Raw genomic sequence first — 18821 nt, 5'->3', positions numbered from 1 at the left:
GATATAACATGACTCTTATGCATTCAGTGTCTGTGTCTCTTTTCAGATATTCTGGTCTCTCACCTCTTACAGGTTCTGCTTTGAAATGTAAATGCAGTTCTCTGCTTTCTTTGGTCACACCAGCTCAAGCAGTCTGGGAACTTCCCCTGCTCCCTAAGCTCTGTCTCCAACATGCACATGTGATGATTGTGCCAGGTCATTGCGAGCAAGATCTCTAAATCAAATCCAGCTCTGGATGGAGTGAATTATTATTATGAGCATATGCACATCTCACCAAAGCACAAGAGCATACACACGAAGGGCTCAGAAGGCTTAAACAATCATGCAATCTGGGTAAGGGGCAGACCTCTACAATGGAAGTCAGAGGGTGCAGACAGGTGCTCTTTGAAAAGTGTTCTGAGTTACAATGTTACCCCAGACCAAACAGAAGTTCACTGTTGTTTCCAAGGGGCAGGGAAATCTAGCTGTGGGCTGGGAGCCAGAAGCCAGGTTCCCATAGCAATAGTCAGGGCTCTCTGCCAGTGCTCACTGCTTTCAGAACAGGAGGGGGAAAAGGCAGTGAAGGAAGCTCATTTTGGGGGTCCCCAGCTGGTGCTGAAGGGTGGAGTGGGTGAATTGGAGACCCCCCCACCTCAGGTGGGGGACTCCAATACACCTGCCCCACACTCCAGGGGGGGTGATAAATCCCAAGACTGAAATCCCTCTGCTCCCTTTCCCTCTTCCATTTTGAAAATGATGACAGGGTGGAAGCACCACAGACACAAGTTACAAAAGATGCTACATCTTGAAATTTCTTACTCGGATACCTCATGGAATGGGGTGTCAAGATCTTCATCCAACTGGCCATTTTTGAAGCTGTCTGCAACTGTGCACTTGTGTTTGGTTACAGCTATAAACTGCTTTCTGTGGTCAGATTGGGTGAAAATTGTCACTTCTGTCTGCACCCAGAGTCTCCACCTAGCCATATCTGCAGTTCAGATAGTACCCCAAATTGCCTCTGTGTCTGCTGGCAATGCATTAACTTCAACTATTTAAAAAAACAATTCAAACAGGTCTAGAAGCAATGCAGTAGATCAGAACCCGATTACTCAACTGTGGGGCTTTTGACAAGAAATTGAGGCCCATTTTCTTTGCTAGAAGGATGCCACCTGAGAAACCATGGTATGGCAAACTGTCCATAAGAGATTCTGAAATTTAAGGCAAACTGGAGAAGATTGAAAGACCCAGATATTGAAGGAGGTCTAGTGAGCTTGAAAGTGCATGGACCAATATTACTCAAGACCAGAAATTAAAACAGAGGTGTGGGTCAGAATCCATGATATGACACACATGGCCACATAGAAGAGCATATTGACCAATGTAGGGTAGAGACAACTAGGCCTTAACTGGAGCATGCTATTCTACTGCTCAGTGGTAGAGAGCAAGGCCATATGTCCAAGAAGTGTGAAGGTTGGCTCCAGTGACAGGACAGGCCCCCTAGGGCAGCTGTAGTACCCCCTAGAGACTAAACAAATCCTGCCCCTCACTCCAGCTCTGAAGCACAGGGCTAGCATTTGACCAGTCAAATAAAGTTCAGTCAATTGACCGGCCAAATACTGGTCAAAAATTGTAAAAAAAATGCCAGTAGGTCCAAATAATACACAGAAAAAGCACAATTTTTCCATTAAGAAATGTGTCAAAAAAAATAAAAAAGTCATATTTCTGTCAACATAACTACAAAAAAGTAGTATTTTGTAAAATTGCTATAATCTTTGACAGGTCAAAAATATGTAGTCAAATTACATGTCAATTGATAATATTTGACTGGTCAATTGACTGGCCTGCCAATCCTACTGCAATCCCTTTGCTGACTCACCTGCCATGCTTTGAGGTAACTGTTATAGCTCAATAGGAAGGTTGCCCTTGGTTCTTCTTATCACTGGGCTCTCAGTCTGCTAATAAAAGTTTCTTCTCCACGTTTGCTACTCACCCTAATGGCACTCAGCTGGTCCTCCATGCACTGGTCATGGCCCTACAGACCTGAATCACCTCAGAGTAATAATTGTAGCCCTTTTGGTGCTAGCTGTGCCTTAAGGGCTCTAATCATGGCCTCCAGTCTACCCCATAGCCATGCCCAAATCTCACAGGTGTTACTTTAATTTGGTTTGCCAAATTGGGCAAGGGGGACCCTAGAATGTGGGGATGGGAGGTGGCAGCATTCTTACCTTTCAGTCCTCCCAGCCACTACTGGCCTGAATATGTGACTGCTCCAAACTTGAGCCAACATTACCACTGATTAGCTCACAGTGTAACATGTAACAAGAATCAAAAAGTAAAATTCTGAATCTACTCAAGTCAGGAGTAAGATTCCTATTAACTTCAGTGGGATCAGGATTTCAGCCAAGGCATATTAGTACAACGATAAATGAACCTGCAGTGCCACTGCTGTGACTGGTCTGAGAATAAATATAAAAATTCAATTTCTGGGATTACTAATCCATTTACCTATCACAAGCATTACATTTATCCCCCAAATTAGAAAAAGTTATGAATTTTTTGTACACGTCAGATCAAAATAGAATTAGGATAATGGGACAAAGAAACTGGCATATTAGACAAAATCATTGGTCACTTTTTCCCCAGTACCCCTGCCATACATACTGGCATTTTTCTTTCCAAGAAATTCAAACTTAGTTCCACTAAAGTTATTTGTCCTTATACAGAACATACAAGAGAGTAGGCTCTGTTTTGAATGGCTATTTTTTACTGTTTAATATCAACAGAATTTACGAAACTATCTATTGCATGTAATTACTTTCTGTAGATCAAGTCTTTAATAGGTCTGTTCTCCCCTTGTCCTTGCTGTGTGTGCAGAACTCCCAATGATGTTAATGAAACTCGGGCACGTGCTTTGAGAAAAGAATAAATCCCCTATGTCATTTGGAGCAGTAAGAACTTGTAACAGAGATCATGCAGCCTAATTTTGAAGGCACACAGTAGCAGTAATCACTGTTTCTTAATTGATTTAAAGCATCCATTCCTATTTTGTTCTTATAACTGGATTTATTTTGTTTAAAAAAAAAGGAATAACTGTACATGTTCCTGATCTATTGTGTGCATTGCACGTAAGAGGTGTTTCCTAAATGTAAGCTCATTTTTTACCACCAACAATTAATTTATACAAACAATTATTTTGGAAAAGATAACATGCATAGCTTTGTTTAATTAAAATAGAACATTTGCCATCTACAAATGTCACCACCATCTGGTTGCACAACGATTTGGAGTTGCGCGTTTGCAAAAGAAAACCCATCTATGCTCTCACCTACTAGCAATCAAAATGCATTCTAAGGAGACGCCAATGTTCCCTCCCCATCCCTTGACATGAGGGAGCTAACAAATGTTATTGACTTAAATTAACATGAAGGGGCCCTAAAAACAACAAAGTAATTAGACATGTTCATGACAGATAATTATGTCATGTAAAGAGAGCATTCCCCAAAGTGCTACTGGCTTCATTAGAAAAAGCATTTCCCTTCTTAGGGAATACTGAAGACAGGAAAGATGTGGGAAATGGTACCTTTCTCAGCAGAGTTGAAAGCATATGATATGAATGAGGTCCCTGCTATGGCACTGACTGCAATAAATTACCAAGTGTATGTTCTGTTTTCTAAAATGGACTCAATTTATCATTTTATTGAAAAGGTTCCATTATGCTAATGTCTTATAAAATCACTTTCTGCTGTTGCTGGAAGGTCGAAAGGGGATATAAACTTTTACAATGAGTACAAGAAAATGGTGTGGCAGTGAGTGTGAAGGGTTGAAAACCCTAAAAGAAGGCACATTGTATGTCAGAGTCAACTTTCAAGGACTTTGTAATGGTAATATTTTTGGTACAGTCATAATTGAAATGGAATAATGTTAATATTTTTTTAAGATTAAGTAATTTTAAAAAATGACTTGACAGAAAAAGCCATGGTGAATTATTAGTGGCTGAATCAGCTCTTTCCAGCGCTAATTAGTTAATACTGAATGTTGTTTAGAAAGCTCATTTCAAAGAAGACCAGATTAAGAAATGCCATATCTACTAGTGGCAACATGCCAAGACACACAATTAAAGGATCATCAAATCTCAAGGTTCAAGGTATAAACTGATTATTAGTGAGAGCCAACCAGAAACACTCTTTCTAATTGTAGAATTCTAAAATTGAGTGTAGTTTACAAAATCAGAGTTCTTTTTATCTGGATATCCTTTTTACAGGATTGGCCAGTGCTAGAGAAAGGGTACTAGGGAAAGAGTGACCGATGATTTTGTCTAATATGCCAGTTTCTTTGCCCCATTATCCTAATTCTATTTTGATCTAACACGTATACAAAAAAATTACCACTCTACTTACTGTGTGAAAATGTGCAACAAATTAGGACAGAGGTTCTCAAAACATCATACCATGAATAATATGCAACTAGAGAGCATGCCCTGTGGTTCCCTCTTTCCCACCCTGCTTCACATTCATATATGAACTTTGTGGACACTAGAGCAAGTATTTAATTGGGAAATTCATTAGACAAGAATTTAATACGTTTCAATCTGGCATCAATATAGTTTAATATCTCAAAATAAATAGGAGGAGACTACCTCATGTAACCAATGATCTCCCCATAGATCACCGGTGCTCTGAGAGTTTCCTTTTCTTCACTGCTGGATTGCTTGAGAACCACAGCAATAGAAACATCTGAGAATAAAGCTTTTGGAAACCAGGCTGGAGCCCAGACAAAATCTCCAGATAAAAGCAGCTTCAGACACGGACAATGTTTATTATGCTCAATTTGGAAGAAAACAGGTATAGGTGTGAGAATGTGTTCATGAATCAGTGTTTCCTCTAGAGTGAATGGTAACATTACCAACCCCTTGGTAATTCTTTCCATTGTCCTTTGACATATACGTGAGGTGAATAAAACTTAAAAGCACAACTAGGGACTATCAGAATTATGGTACTTGCATTGCTGATAATGCAGCCAGGCTCTTCAAAGGGACAAGGAGAGGAAGGGTGAAAGTACAGCCATGCCAAAATGTCTTCTTCATCATTCATCAAAAGATTAGCAGAACTGTGCAGCTCATGAAGGAAGAACATACTGTACACTTGCACAGTCTACAGCAAGAGCTGCTGAAGTGACACTCCTGGAAGCTCTTTCCCATAGGTATCATAGGAAAGTAGGGCTGCAAGGGACTTTGCAACATCATCTAGTCCAGCCTTCTGTCTAAGAAAGTATCATTCCTTACTAAGCTATCCCAGACAAGTATCAGTCCAATCTCCTCTTGAAAATTTTCAAGTATGGAGATTCCACAGCTTTTCTAAGTAGCAAGTTCCAAATTCTTGACCACCCTCAGTCAAGAAGTTCCCCCTACTCTCCAACCTAAATATCCTCTGTTGCAGCTGGAGGCTATTGTGCCCCAGAGAAAATCCCACTGACATCAACATTCAGGTATTTGAAGACTGTTATCAAATGCCTCTGCAGTCTTCTCTTCTTCAGACTAAACAAACCATAACTCTTTCAGCCATTCTTCATAAATCATGTCTTCTAGCCCCCTATTAATCATTTTTGTTGCTCTGCACTGGATTCTTTCCAATCTGTCCACATCCTTGTTGAAGTGTGAAGCCCACAACTGGACACAATAGTCCCGCTGAGGCCTCATCAGCACTGAATAAAGTGGAAAAACATTTCCTTTGATTTGCAGGTGACATTTCTATTGATCCAACCCAGTATACTGCTGGCTTTTTTTTCCCCAACAAGAGCACACTGTTGGCTCATATTCAGGTTATGGTCCACTGCTTTCTTCCCACTTCTGCATTGCAGATTTTAAATGTTTTCCACATACTTCCTGCTGATCTTGGGATGGTGTTTTGGGAGCTACTCCTGAGATTATGCATCCTGCCAGAGACAGCACCTACAGACTTGCCATTTAGTTTCTACCATTTATCAATGTAGGATTATACCTCAAATAGATTTTGCACTTCATTTTAAGGCAACAAATTTGATCAAACAACTACTTTTCCAAGCCCCAATTAAACACAGACTAAAACAATGTACCACATAACGTGTTTCCTTTTAAATTAAAACTGACTAAAGGATTTAATCCTATTGTAACAGTAAACTGTCAGTGCATCAAATCAGAAAATACCATCAAAAACTAACTAGTTACTTTAATTCATCTGCTAAGACAATACATCTGTTCCACACTAAATTAATTATTCCCTTTGCTTATAAAACAATGGTGTTTCCATTATGTGAATATCTGTCAAAAAGAATGGAATTAATAAAGTTTTGTAATTCTGCTTAAAATGGTGTATGTAACGAAATTTAAGATAGCAAGCTCAGAGTAAGCACTTTGACTGCTGTTATTAGATTACGAGCTTGATAAAACTTTGAAAAAATGAGTTAATTACTTAATGCAAATTAAACAGCATACTGCTTTACCCTCCTCAGATTATTGATTCACACGACTGTGGACCTAAAGTAGATGTGATTCATTAATTTATTTTATAATTAATCCATCAGTGATTTGTACCAACATACACATAAAAAATCCTGTTTATTCTGAAATGCTTCCTCTTTATAAACTTTATTGAATCACAACAGAGAAACCTGCATCGAAAACTTTTTTTGATTTTTCAAATGAATAGTAGATTTATGGATATTTGGTTTTCAGCTGCAGATGGCTAAAAATAGGTTATGAACAGCAAAAATAAGTGCATTGTTCTCCTTGTTTTAGTTTGGTCTGGTTCAGTTGCTGAGCAGTTATAAAGGTTCATGTCCCGAAGTATCAATATAGATATTCATGCAATGCTGGAGGCCATTTTGGATGGATCAGTGCTCACATTTTGATGATATTCTCAAGAAGATGATGAGAAAAAACAGCAGTGTGTCTTAGGTCTAGGAATACTCAGTCTAATGCCATATTAAAATGGGAAGGTGGAAATGCACATCATACCATTATCTGACCTGGAACTAATTTGACAGTATAAGTTTCAGAAATGCGAGAAGTAATTCTAAACTACTTCAAAAACTTGAATTGGCCATTTGCTTCAAGCAGAATTCAGACACCCGTCCCCCACCCCTCCACACACACACACACACACACACACACACACACACACACACACACACACACACACACACTTTCTTGTCCTTTACAACTTTACAACATTTCTAAATCATTCAGGCTGGGATGCCTGGCTGGTTTTGTTTTTTGTTTTTTACTTCATTTATATGAGAAGAGATTTAAAAAAATACCTTATACATTAAAAAGAGCAAAACAAAAATAACATATAACTAACAGTTGTTGAAAGCTCAAATATCATTCCTATCAATTACAGTGATAGCTTCAATTAAATGTCAATTTGTTGCACCTCATCAGATTTTTCCACAGAAGACTGTACAGATATGGATAAGCAAGCTCTAAATCCTAAGTTTTCCTTTCTGAGGTTAGTTTCTCTCTCATACGTATGCGTACATGCACACACACACAACAAGATCATCCTTTTAGGACTTAAGTCTCAGAACCCTAGGGCACCCACATGCAACGTGTCATAGCAAACTTGATTAATTGTGCTCCAGCAGACTCCAATGTCACATGTATCAGCATTCTCAAGCTTAAAAATGGTGGCAGGGGCATTTTAACTAAAGCTCATTAGACAAGCTTTAGTTAAAACATCCTCACCAATATTTTTCAGAGCAGGGACACTGATACACGTGACGCTTCGGGTGCTTTCATTAGAGCACCTCCCCCCACAACTCATGGAACACGTCTATAAACACCCCTAGAGCTTTGCTAATCTCATTTTTACACTCAGAAAAAGTTTAGGATATTCTACCTGTTCTTCTCAATATTGACAGAAGATGGGTTGAACATATTTGTGAGGCCTTTCCTACCAATGTGTTAAAGAAACAAACCCAAACTTTGAGTTTCATTGCTAGGCCTTTTTGTACCACTTTGTCAACAGAGGTCTACTCCCCTCTATGAGCTTATAGAAAATATAATTTGTCAAGTCAGTTTGCTATTTTGGAGGACATCACAGATTAGTTTGATGAGGTATTAGATTAGCAGGGTCATAGACTTCATGGTAAGAAGTGAATATTGTAATTAACTATCCTGACCTTTGGCACAACCAAGGCTGTAAGACTTCCCTTATTTCTTATTTCAAGTCCAATAGCTGTGGCTGAATAGGAATATATATTCTAATAAAAGATCAACTCTTGATTTAAAAGTCATCAGGTGTTGATAATTTGTTTTAATGGTTGTTTCTCCTTACAGTAAAACATTTTCATCTAATTTTATTTTACTTAACTTCACTGAGTTATTGAGTATGATTATTTTACCTAACTTCACTGGCCATTGCATATGATTATATATTAGGCTGCTGGCAGATGTCAAAATAATGGCACACTTGGGATCTGAGGTGTTTTATGCTTTCTCTGAAAACTTGCACATTCTACCATACCACATATGCATGGCAGGATGTGCAGTGTTTGGGGTAGGACATAGCTGCCTTTGGATCCCAATCACGTCACTTCCAGGGTCATACTAGGAACCAGGGCTGTCCCTAGCCCAATCCCCTAGAGCAGGTGGCATGTGGTTATGTCCCTGACCCAAGCATTACCCTCTGACCAATTCTGAAGTTCAGCTGATAGTCTGGGACCAGGCACCCCAGGTCTGAGGTGCATACCACATATCTAATTTAAAGCACCATACAAACCAGCCACAAAGGTGTTCTACATTACATGTGCAACATTTTTGTGGCAGTGTAGCAGGGACCTGGTGTGGCCCCCACACTTACCAGAACAACGGCTTCCGGGATGATCCACACCCAGTGGGATCCTGCACTGTTCCAATGGTAAACAGCAGATCTGTGGGCAGGCAGCATGCCCCCACCCACACACTTGCCCCTGGGCAAGGCAGAGAAATGGTAGGTGATGCACTACCCACGTGCCTGTCCCACAAGAAGGGTTGGGAGCAGGAAGCAGGGCTCCACACAGGCCTGGAGCCTGGGCAGGGCTAAGAACAGGCAGCTGGAGTGCCTGGAACCACCTAAAGCCTGGGAGCCATAGCTGCAGACAATGGTGAACCCTGCATGGGCTCTCAGCCCCTGGCAGCAGCAGAGCATGTGGGGGCCTGCAGGGGTCTGGGTTGGTTCAGACAAACCTGGAACTTCCCCTATAGAAGGGTGCCAGCCTCGGCAGTGGGGGGACTCTGGCATAGGCACCCGACTGCACTGCATATCCTCACTGGAGCCAAGGACACCCCAGAGGCTAGCCCAACCTTTGCTTCCACCACAGGAAGCTGATGACTCTGCAGATGCTGGATGCCAAGTACTTGCCAGGGCCTCATGGGAGGTCATAATATTTCAAGGCTGAAGCTAGGCCCATGAATGAATGGTGGACATGACTTTATATTGTGTTACTTTGTTAATTTCTATATTGTACTAACAACATTGGCGGTAAACCGTTGCTGGAATAGCAGGACCCAGCCAGCTGACATTAGTTCTAAACTGTCCTGGTTTTTTTTCCATGTTGAACCTTTCCTCCTTCATGTGAAGGCACATGCCTAGAGGACCACATGCCTACTCCGGTAGCATCATCAGAACACCCAGTTGGAGAGGGGTGGGGTATAAGGGAGGCAGAGCCTACAGAAGATGCCCAGACACTGAGGCCTGTGTCCATCTCAGCATAACCCACTACCGTCAGATACCACCTCCTGATATCCTTTTCATTAACAACAAGTCATAGCAGGCAGGATATAGATAAGGGTAGTAAACACCCGTTGAGAGCGTGGCACCTGGGCACCACCCTGGTGTGACCCTTCAGCCCGGGTCCCACTACAGGCAGGTTTGCCACTTTATGATGCCATAAAGTGGCTCAACATGAAGCATGTTGCCATTTATGGAACAATTATCACACTAATCATGCCATAAATGTACCTCTGCCAGGGCTCTTAGCTTTCTAACTGTAAGAGCCCACAACTATTATATTTCTGATCCCTATGTAGTTATTTATAAACCATGATCAACTTAACCCTTAACCTTCTCTTTGAGAAACTAAGTAGATAAAACACTTTCAGTCTTCTAATGCAAAGCATGCTTTGTAATCCTTTAATCATTCTTGTGGCGCTTCTCCAAAACCTCTGCAATTTTTCAGCAATGCTCCCAAAGTGCAGACATCACAATTGGACACAGTATCCAAGTAGTAATTGTACAGATGTTAATTACAGGCATAACAATCTCCCTGTGCTATGATATATTCCTTCTTTATTAATTATTGCTACCTCAATGTTCATCTAGTTTGAAAAATGTAACAGTAATTATCTTATATTTTCTGCAGATCAGTGATAAAGATATTAAATAAAATAAGGCCAAAGGCCACATAGCCCCAGTAGGGACATATCTATTCGGTGATGATTCATCATTCACAATTATACTTCTTACCCTCATAGTTAGCCACTTTTTAAACCATTAAGTTCATGCCATGAAGATTGTCTATCATTCTAATTTATTAATCAAGATGTCATGTCAAATGCCTTAAAGAAGTATGTTGCGTCAGCATAATTATCTTTATCAACTAAACTTGTAACCTCAACATAAACGATATAATGTTAAAATGACAAGATCTATTTCCCATAAATCCATGTTGCCATTCATTATATTACCCTTTTTAATTCTGTATTGATGGAGTCCTGTATTCACTGTTCTATAATTACACAGACCATTTCATTTACCCTTTCTAAGCACTGGCACAATGTTAGCTTTCTTTCAGTCCAGTCCTCAAGAACTTTCTCCATTCTAATACACTCACTAAGGTCCAATTCATCATAAAGATACTGCAGTTCAAGGTGAAGGTGTTTTCTAGGCAGCCAAGGAGCAGGCCCTGAATTTTTTTTGCAGATAACTACATCCCCAGTCTGCACCTTTCCTGACTGCAAAGATGAGTCTACTATTTAATGGGATTCTGTGAGCAGGTACTCTTCAGCACCAAGTCCAGCTCCTGTAAATCAGGAAGTTCAGAAGGGCAGCACTCTTCACTGGGCTATAGTGTCAGGTTCCCTCTTACTTGGTCCCCATCAGATATCTTATCTTTTGCATTTCTTTCTACCCAATTACCCAGCTAACATTGCAAGCTAGGTGGTTAGGGCACTTTTTGGGGAATCAGGAGATGTGGGTTTGAATCTCATAATGTTCAGGAAGGACTAGAACATGAAGCTTCTACTCCCCTGGTGACTGCTTTTTCACTAGGTAATTACATAAAAGGTTGGGCAAGTGAATGGAGACCCCTTTAATGCATAGTCTGATTTAAGCACCTAAGTTAAGAGCATGAATTCATCTAAGTCCCTGTGTTTAGTGTTTCCTATTGGGTAGCTCAAGTGACCCTGAGCTCCTTGGACAGTCCCTTGCAGGCATTTAGGTTTTTCCCTTTTATGTGTAGAGAGAGTAGGTATCTAACACTGACTTACTTCTTGGAAGCACATAGGTCTCTGCACTTGGTGTACATAGATCTGAGACACTTAACCCTATCAATTTGGATCATGCTTCCAGGGCCAGGGGTCTGATGTGCCCCTAGCACACAAAAATTACCACCTCTATTGACAGCCTTATGAGCAGCCTCAGCAAAAAGACAAATAACCAAATAGCTACTGGAATAGCTATTACTTTCTCACCTACAGGGGTGAGTGAGCCACATTACCGGAAGGATTAAAAAAAAGCTCACTTTGTAGCTGCCTATGTGGTACTATTTTGGGGGGGGGGGATGGGAAATGAATTATTTCATGTTCAAGTACTGTCAGCCTGACCACATTGCTCTTTATTTTGTTCCTATGGAAAGAATTTCACTGCATCACAAAAATTAGTAGTCCACAGACAATGGTAGCCTACATCCTGCTGTACTATCATCCTGCCATTAGGATATCTGCAACAGAAAAGGAACATATTTTCTTTTGTCAGAGGTCTCACGGAGAAAGGAACAGTTTGCCACAAAGTTGTAACTCCATGGGCACATCTATACAAGATGCTTAATGCACAGTACACTAATTTTACTATGCACTAGGGCATCATGGCAAAAACCATGCTAATGCAATAATGTGCAGAAGAGTTAGTCTACTGCATATTAAGAGTAAAAAAAAAAGCTGTGAGCCATTGCTACTGTGTATTAGCATCAGCTACTGCACATTTATGTAGTACCTCATATTAGAGTTACAAAACTAAATGTGCAGTAGCAATGCTGCATTAATGCATGTGTATATGAGCCCCATGAAAATATCTTGATGCCTTGAATATTTGTAAATTGTCCTGCAAAGTCCATCAGGGCTATTAACCCTATATAAATATTGTATGCAGGGATGAAAATATAAGTAAAAAAGCAGCAGCAAGCAGTTCACATTACCCTTCTTCCTTTGGTTAGCCCAGTCTGAAAACATGTCCCCAACTGATCAGATTTAAATCAGCATGCCCTGCTCTTATCTCATTACTCATTCAGAATGTGAGATGTGCATCATTAAGCTAGGCACTAATTTGTTCCTAAACTGCACTCATTCATCATTAGTTGGCAGTGAGAGGTTGATCAAGTCAGTTGTGGAACACTTCTATGACCCTCCCATAAATTGTATATTTTCTGCACAACTTACTCCAAAAATTCTCTCAAAGTTATTTTAATAGTTTTGATAACCCTTATATTGTATATGGGTTTTCTGACTGTGTTAGTCACAGAAGTTTTAGTTTGCTATTCTCTAATATTGTTTTCCAATTTGGTACAGAACAGCATTTGTGTACCAAGTTCTTTAAAAAGGCATCCTCAATGGACTACCAAAAACGGTCATTACTTAGTTCAGTCTTGTTCCACAGAGTGATTCATATTTATTTGGAAAATACATAGTTTTCAATGGGGAGTATAGCAGAGATGTTGTGTCTTCGAAGACTGATATAATATTTTAGGGGTCCTTCTAAGATATATGGTTCCTTGGGAATCTCTTTCAATAATCAGTTTTAAAAGCTCATCTGTAGGCCTGAAAAACTGCCTTGGCATAACTGACAACTATCAAAAGGCAAGGCTGGGGTAAGCACTAAGAGCTGCCATGCATCATCCCTCTGCAGGTGGATGTGTTAGACAGGGGCAGGCTTTCATGCCTGGTGCAAGCACCGGCCTGCCTCCTATCTATGGGCCAGCTGCCCACCTCACTCCCCTGCCATGCCTTGATATAATGATATGAAGATGTTAAAAAGGTGGGAGGGTGCCCATATTGAACTCCGATATGAAGAGGGGGTATCCACAGCTCCGTTCGACCCCTCACTGTGGCCCAAGCCTTGCACGTGGCATCCCAGGCAGCTACACTCAACTGTATCCCTTCTCCCATTAGCTGTAGTCCCTCTGTCGGACCTTCAGCTCCTCCTTCGGCACTGGCCCCGTCTCAGGCCAGTTGGGACCCCAAGCTTCCTTGCTCTGTGGGCATCCCTCACAGTGGGGCCCTGACTCTTTTGACCCCTCACTGGGTACTGGCCCCAGCATTGACCAGTCAAGTCCCTCAGGGCAAGCCTAAGCTGCTTGCCTGATTTCAGAGATCGAGGGTCCCTCATTTCTGGCTCAGGTGCTTTGCAAAGTGTGCCTGGCCCTGTGAAATCACTCACCCCAGCAGGCTCAGGTGATCCAGGAAGCTTACCTGGCCTTCCCTGCATTACATAACCCACCCAAAGGTGGGACTCAGGTTAAGGCACCCCAACCCACCTGCTATGGGGAGTAGTGGGGGGATGTGTGGTCTATGGGTGGGTTTGTAGAGGGGCTCAAGCTGGGACCACTGCATGACTGCGGATCCCTGCAGCACAGGCGGCAGCAGGCACCACAGCTGTGTCCTGGCTGTTGCACAACCGACTTGGGATCCTGATGACAGATGGGACCCAGGCTGGTTCCAATTGCAAAACAAGCCCAAGCATAGCTTAGTAGGTAAAAAGTAAGTTCAGAAAAAAATAGGCTGAAGGTGGCAGAGTGACAAATTGATTAGGAAAGCACTGCTGTAAAAGGTAACTGGTGAAAACACACAGCATGACCTTATATGGAATAGGCAGAAGAAGGCTGTGTGAGGGGAGAAGACTGGAGTCATGAGGAAGCCCCAGAGATCAAGAAAGTGGGATACTTACCGCAGGTATAGAGAGGAGTCCATCTTCAGTAGGGAGCATGCCACTGTGTTTCCACAGCAAGTGCTCCTTTCAGATTGGTGAAGGGAGCACAAAGAAAGGTATTTCTGGCTCCAGAATGGGGCAGCTGGTGGAGGACCACAGCAGGCTGGAAGAGTGGACACCAGAGACCTTCCCAGTCAGCCGTGCCCCATGGCTAGCCACAGGTGAAGAAAGCAGGCCCACTGGCCAGAATGGTTGGAAGACCACTGGCAAAACCCTGGATACGGAGCACCAAGAAACTGCACAGGTCCAGCTGGGTGAATACTAAAAGAGTGAAAATGGAGGCAAGAAGCTGGCAGAGAGAGGGAGTGAAAGAGCTGTCAGCATGAGTGGGTCTGTAAGTTTCAGGGGCACAGCCACTTGATTTGGGGGGGGAGGGGAGGAGGGATTCTCTCTCTTTTTTTTTTTTTGAGTATCGTTTTCTCTCACTGTGCCAGGGAAAGGGAGAAGAGGAAAATCTCCATCCCTGAAAAAGCCCCGCTGGTCCCAGCCCTGTGAAGCTAAACCCAGGTGGAATTGCTGTTCAGGCTGGGTCATTAGCTCTACAACAGAGAGCAAAATAATTTGACCCAGGCACCTGGAATGAATTGATTTAAGTTGATTATCTTATGGAATCTTAATGAACTGATTGAAATTGATTGACCCATGAATCTGGAATGAATTAGATTTAAGTTGATTGTCTTATGGACCCTAAATGAGCAGATCTGAATGGACTGACCCTTGAACCTGTAATAAATTAATCCAAGTAGATGGCCTTATGAAGCCTGCATGAACTGCTTTAAATTCATGGATGCATTCATTCAATAAGCCAGTGACTAACTGCTGGAGACATATCTGGGTGAGGCAAAATCAGGACGCAGACGTGTATCACCTGGGAAGTAGTAAGGGTGAGGTGTGAGGGGAGGTGGAGCCCCATGAAGAGAACCCTCTGAAAGGACCAGCCAGGACCTCCATCAGTCCCCATATCCAGTTCCCAATATTAAAAAGAATATCAAGGCATGGAAGGTGAGAGCAAAACACCAGAGATTGATAGCGGCGGTGTGGTCCTCCAGCCTTATGGTGTACTCTGGTAAGACATCGGGCAGGTGCAGGCCAGAGCCTTATTGTAATTACCCCCAACAGGCTGTGAAAGAGTATAAAAGCCTAAGGAAACAACTCAAGTTTGGCGAGATGTTATTAAGCCAATGGAGACCAGACTGGTCAAAAATGTGATCAGCTGATGCCTGCTCAGCTAAGTCATCATGTGTCGTTAAGAAAGCCTACATAAGAATACTTTTACAGACTGTTTGGGTTTTGCCTGAGTAGTGGTATTGCTTATGTTTTCAGTAAAGTTGAATTTGAGACTTGAATGGGACCACCAATCATTTAATTCCATTCATGTAGCCCCTTGATCAAATTCAAGTGTAACATATCTAGCAGCTGTTAATATTTTTAATGACTAGTTTGCATGTTGCTTCATCTGTGCTTGATAGAGATACCCAAAATGGAAACCAAATATTCCAAGCAATAATTTTATGAATAAAAAATTTCAAAATTCACAGCATAAGCCATCTGTTCTTATATGTTAATGTTTGTCTGTAATGTCACAAAAACTGCTTTATAGAAATATTTTACTAAAACTTATGAGCATAAAAACATTGCGATAGCTTGGAAATTAAATTTTCAATGCATAATCTATTTCACTTCTAGCAAAAGCAACTGTTGCTAACATATTTAAGGATAAATGGTATTTGCTTCTTTTGCTTACTTATATTCATCTGTAATATTAAGTATTAGAAGTTATAATCAGTCAATTCATCAACCAACCAAAGGCATCATGTACTGTTAGAAAAAAATATTAGGTGCTCCTCTGCATATTCACCATATATTATTGTCCTAATATTGTTTACTTGAAAAAAAAAAGAAAACTAAAAGTTTTTTTTTCATTCCATATGTTGTTCTACAAAGGAGAGATTCCAGTGTGTAATTGAGTTTTGAAACATGAATATTCAGTGAGTTACCTGATTTGTCAGATGGAAGGGGAAGGCCATCATCTGCAGTATCCAAAATAACAGCTAGCCCTGTGGAGTAAGATGGAAGGATGCTGGTACTGAGGTCTACACAAGTTAAGCTTTTAGGTTCTCTTTCCAGGGGAATATGACCAGCTTTGGCCCTTTTCTGCACATCTTCATTTGGACTCTGAACAATGTGAACTATACTCTGCTGGGCCAGGTCACAATTCTGAAAAACAAAAACAAAAGCCCAATATATAATTAAATGTGACATAAAGGAAAATTTTCCTGTATCTCCAATTTGTTACATGTTAAATGTTCTCCAATCCATTTCATGTAGCATTTCAATGAGCAGTAATGGAGTTTAAAGAAAACTGACAAGTGTAAATTGTTAGAATTAGGATTACTGGTGCTGGCACCAGGGTCGCAACACTTACAAATTGTAAACATTTAACAAGGAAATGGTGGACCAGAGCCAACAGCTCGGAATAATTCTGGTGAAGAATGAACTGACAAAGAAAATGTCCAAAAAGAGAGGAATTTTACTAAGTCACATGCAGAGAATATTCAACATATAAAATGCATTTGTAGAGACAATGATGAAAAAAAACTTTAAGATGTTAGTAAAAATATTGATGCACATGATTTTTTTTCCCTGACAATAACTGCTCAAGTTATTTGCAACTGCTTGGACACAGGCTTGTGAGAATATCAGTATAGGAAGCAATGCTATCCTCTCCTACTACTGCTATAGCTTGGAAAAATGTTGCCAAAATCTGCCGAGCTTCCTTTTTGTCTTTTTGCTGGTGCAAATGTTACTGCATACAACACAGAGGAATAAATACCAAGTGAAATTACATTAATTAATCATGCTAAACTTCAAACAAATGTGTTGGAGGTCATTCTGTTTAGGTTAAGGAAATAAAAATTGTAAAAACTGAACCTAAAAGAATTTTTAAAAAGCCACTGTGGGGCAAAGTGGGGGTCCCTGGCTAGCCACAGAGCTAGTTTCCCACCTGCCTCTGGGCACACCACCCGCCTGTCTCCTTATTGTAATTATGTTGTTAATTAAGGCAGGAGGCTGCCCATTTACACTCCAATATTGGGGGGGGGGCTATCCGTGGCTCTGTTCCACCCCTACACCACAGCCCAAGCCTCGCAGGTGGCATCTCAGGCAGTTGGTTCAACTGTCCCCTTTGCCCATTAGCTGTGGCCCCAATCATGGGAACTTCGGCTTCTGTATAAGCCCTGACCCCATCTCAGGCCACTCGGGACCCCGAGTTTCTTTGCTTATCATGGGCATCCCTCGCGGTGGGCCCCTGGCCCTTTTGACCCTTCCAGTCCTGGCCCCAGCATTGACCAGTTAAGTCCCTTGGTTGGGTTTACACCTTCTGCCTGCACTTAGGGATCGGGGTCCCCCATTCCCAGCTCAGGTGCTCCTGGAAGCACACCTGGCCCTGTGGGATCACTCCCCCAGCAGGCTCGGGTCCTTCCTGAAGCTTAGCTGGTCTACACTGCTCTGATGGTAAATGACCCTGAAGGTGAGGGCTGGGATTAAGGTGCCCCTACCCACCCTTCACCGGGGTGATAACTGGCCTGGCATTTCCTGGGAGGTCCTGCACCACTGAGAGCCCCACCAGCCCACCCAATCCTGGCAGGGTGCCGTCCTGCCCAGGACCAGGAGCCTCCAAACCATCCCCTATAGCTCCTCCCCTTACCTCCAGAATGTTGCATACAGCCTTGCTGCTAGCAGCGAACTGCCCTGTTTATATAAGCAGCCTGGGATCTAAAATGGCTGCTGCAATCAATCACCTGCCAGCTACTTGGTTCTTAAAGTGGCAGGCACCAACAGTGCCCTGCCACACACTGACAGTCAGTCAAATAAAGAAAAGTATATGATAGTTGAATCTAAAAAGTGAATGAATGAAAATTCACTTATAATCATCAGTTTATCAAAATCTAATAGTTAATTTAAATAACTATCAGACATTATAAGCCCACTGCTATGAGTAACTGGGAATTTTGCTTTATCCTTGTATTCTCAAGAAACAGCTTTTCTCTTAATAACACAATATAACTATTTTTTGTAATTATGTAAAGTAAATTCAAAACAAATTAGGTTGTTAGGAATTTTTAAAAATGTGCGCGTGTGTGGGATGGGGGAAATTTTTCCACGTATTTGCTCATACCTGTCTATGATATATGTAAACTGAGGCCAGATGCATGAACTGATTTTTTTTAAAATTGTTTCCAACTTTTTTCTGAAATCCTCCTATTTATAGTATTGACAGTCAATTTAACTCTTTTTTTAAATTTAAGTTTGCCATACCATTCTGTTTTAAACATACTCGGAAAAAGGTAAACTGTTTAGGATTATATTCTTCAAATTTTTCAATCCAGGTACTGCTTTTCTTTGAACTTTTGGTTATTTCAGATGATATTGAAGAATGCACATTTCTTTTCAATTCTTTAAGCTACTGCATACTGTCCCTCAGAAAAAACTTTTCATCTTTTAACCTATACATGGGCTGCAACTTTCTGTTTAATATCAATTAATTATTCTTATATTATAAGGCAGCGTTACCCCACACATGTATACATTCCATGTAACAAGTTTTGGGGTCAGGAAAGAAAGACG

At 41.3% G+C, this 18821-nt stretch overlaps 1 protein-coding gene across 1 annotated transcript in view; it reads right to left on the bottom strand.

Annotated features, from left to right (window-relative positions):
- The window catches only part of PARK2 (parkin RBR E3 ubiquitin protein ligase), a 1789008-nt gene that overhangs the window by 1097199 nt on the left and 672988 nt on the right, over positions 1–18821 (bottom strand). The window contains exon 3 of the mRNA XM_019526940.1: positions 16193–16412. Coding sequence (XP_019382485.1) covers positions 16193–16412 — 220 coding nt within the window. The remainder of the gene's footprint in view (positions 1–16192; positions 16413–18821) is intronic.

The sequence above is a fragment of the Gavialis gangeticus genome, unplaced genomic scaffold, assembly GCF_001723915.1.
Source record: "Gavialis gangeticus isolate Ggan-Ray unplaced genomic scaffold, GavGan_comp1, whole genome shotgun sequence".
Taxonomy (NCBI): Eukaryota; Metazoa; Chordata; order Crocodylia; family Gavialidae; genus Gavialis; species Gavialis gangeticus.
Note: the sequence above shows the minus strand (reverse complement) of the source record. Positions and strands in the feature narration are given on the sequence as shown.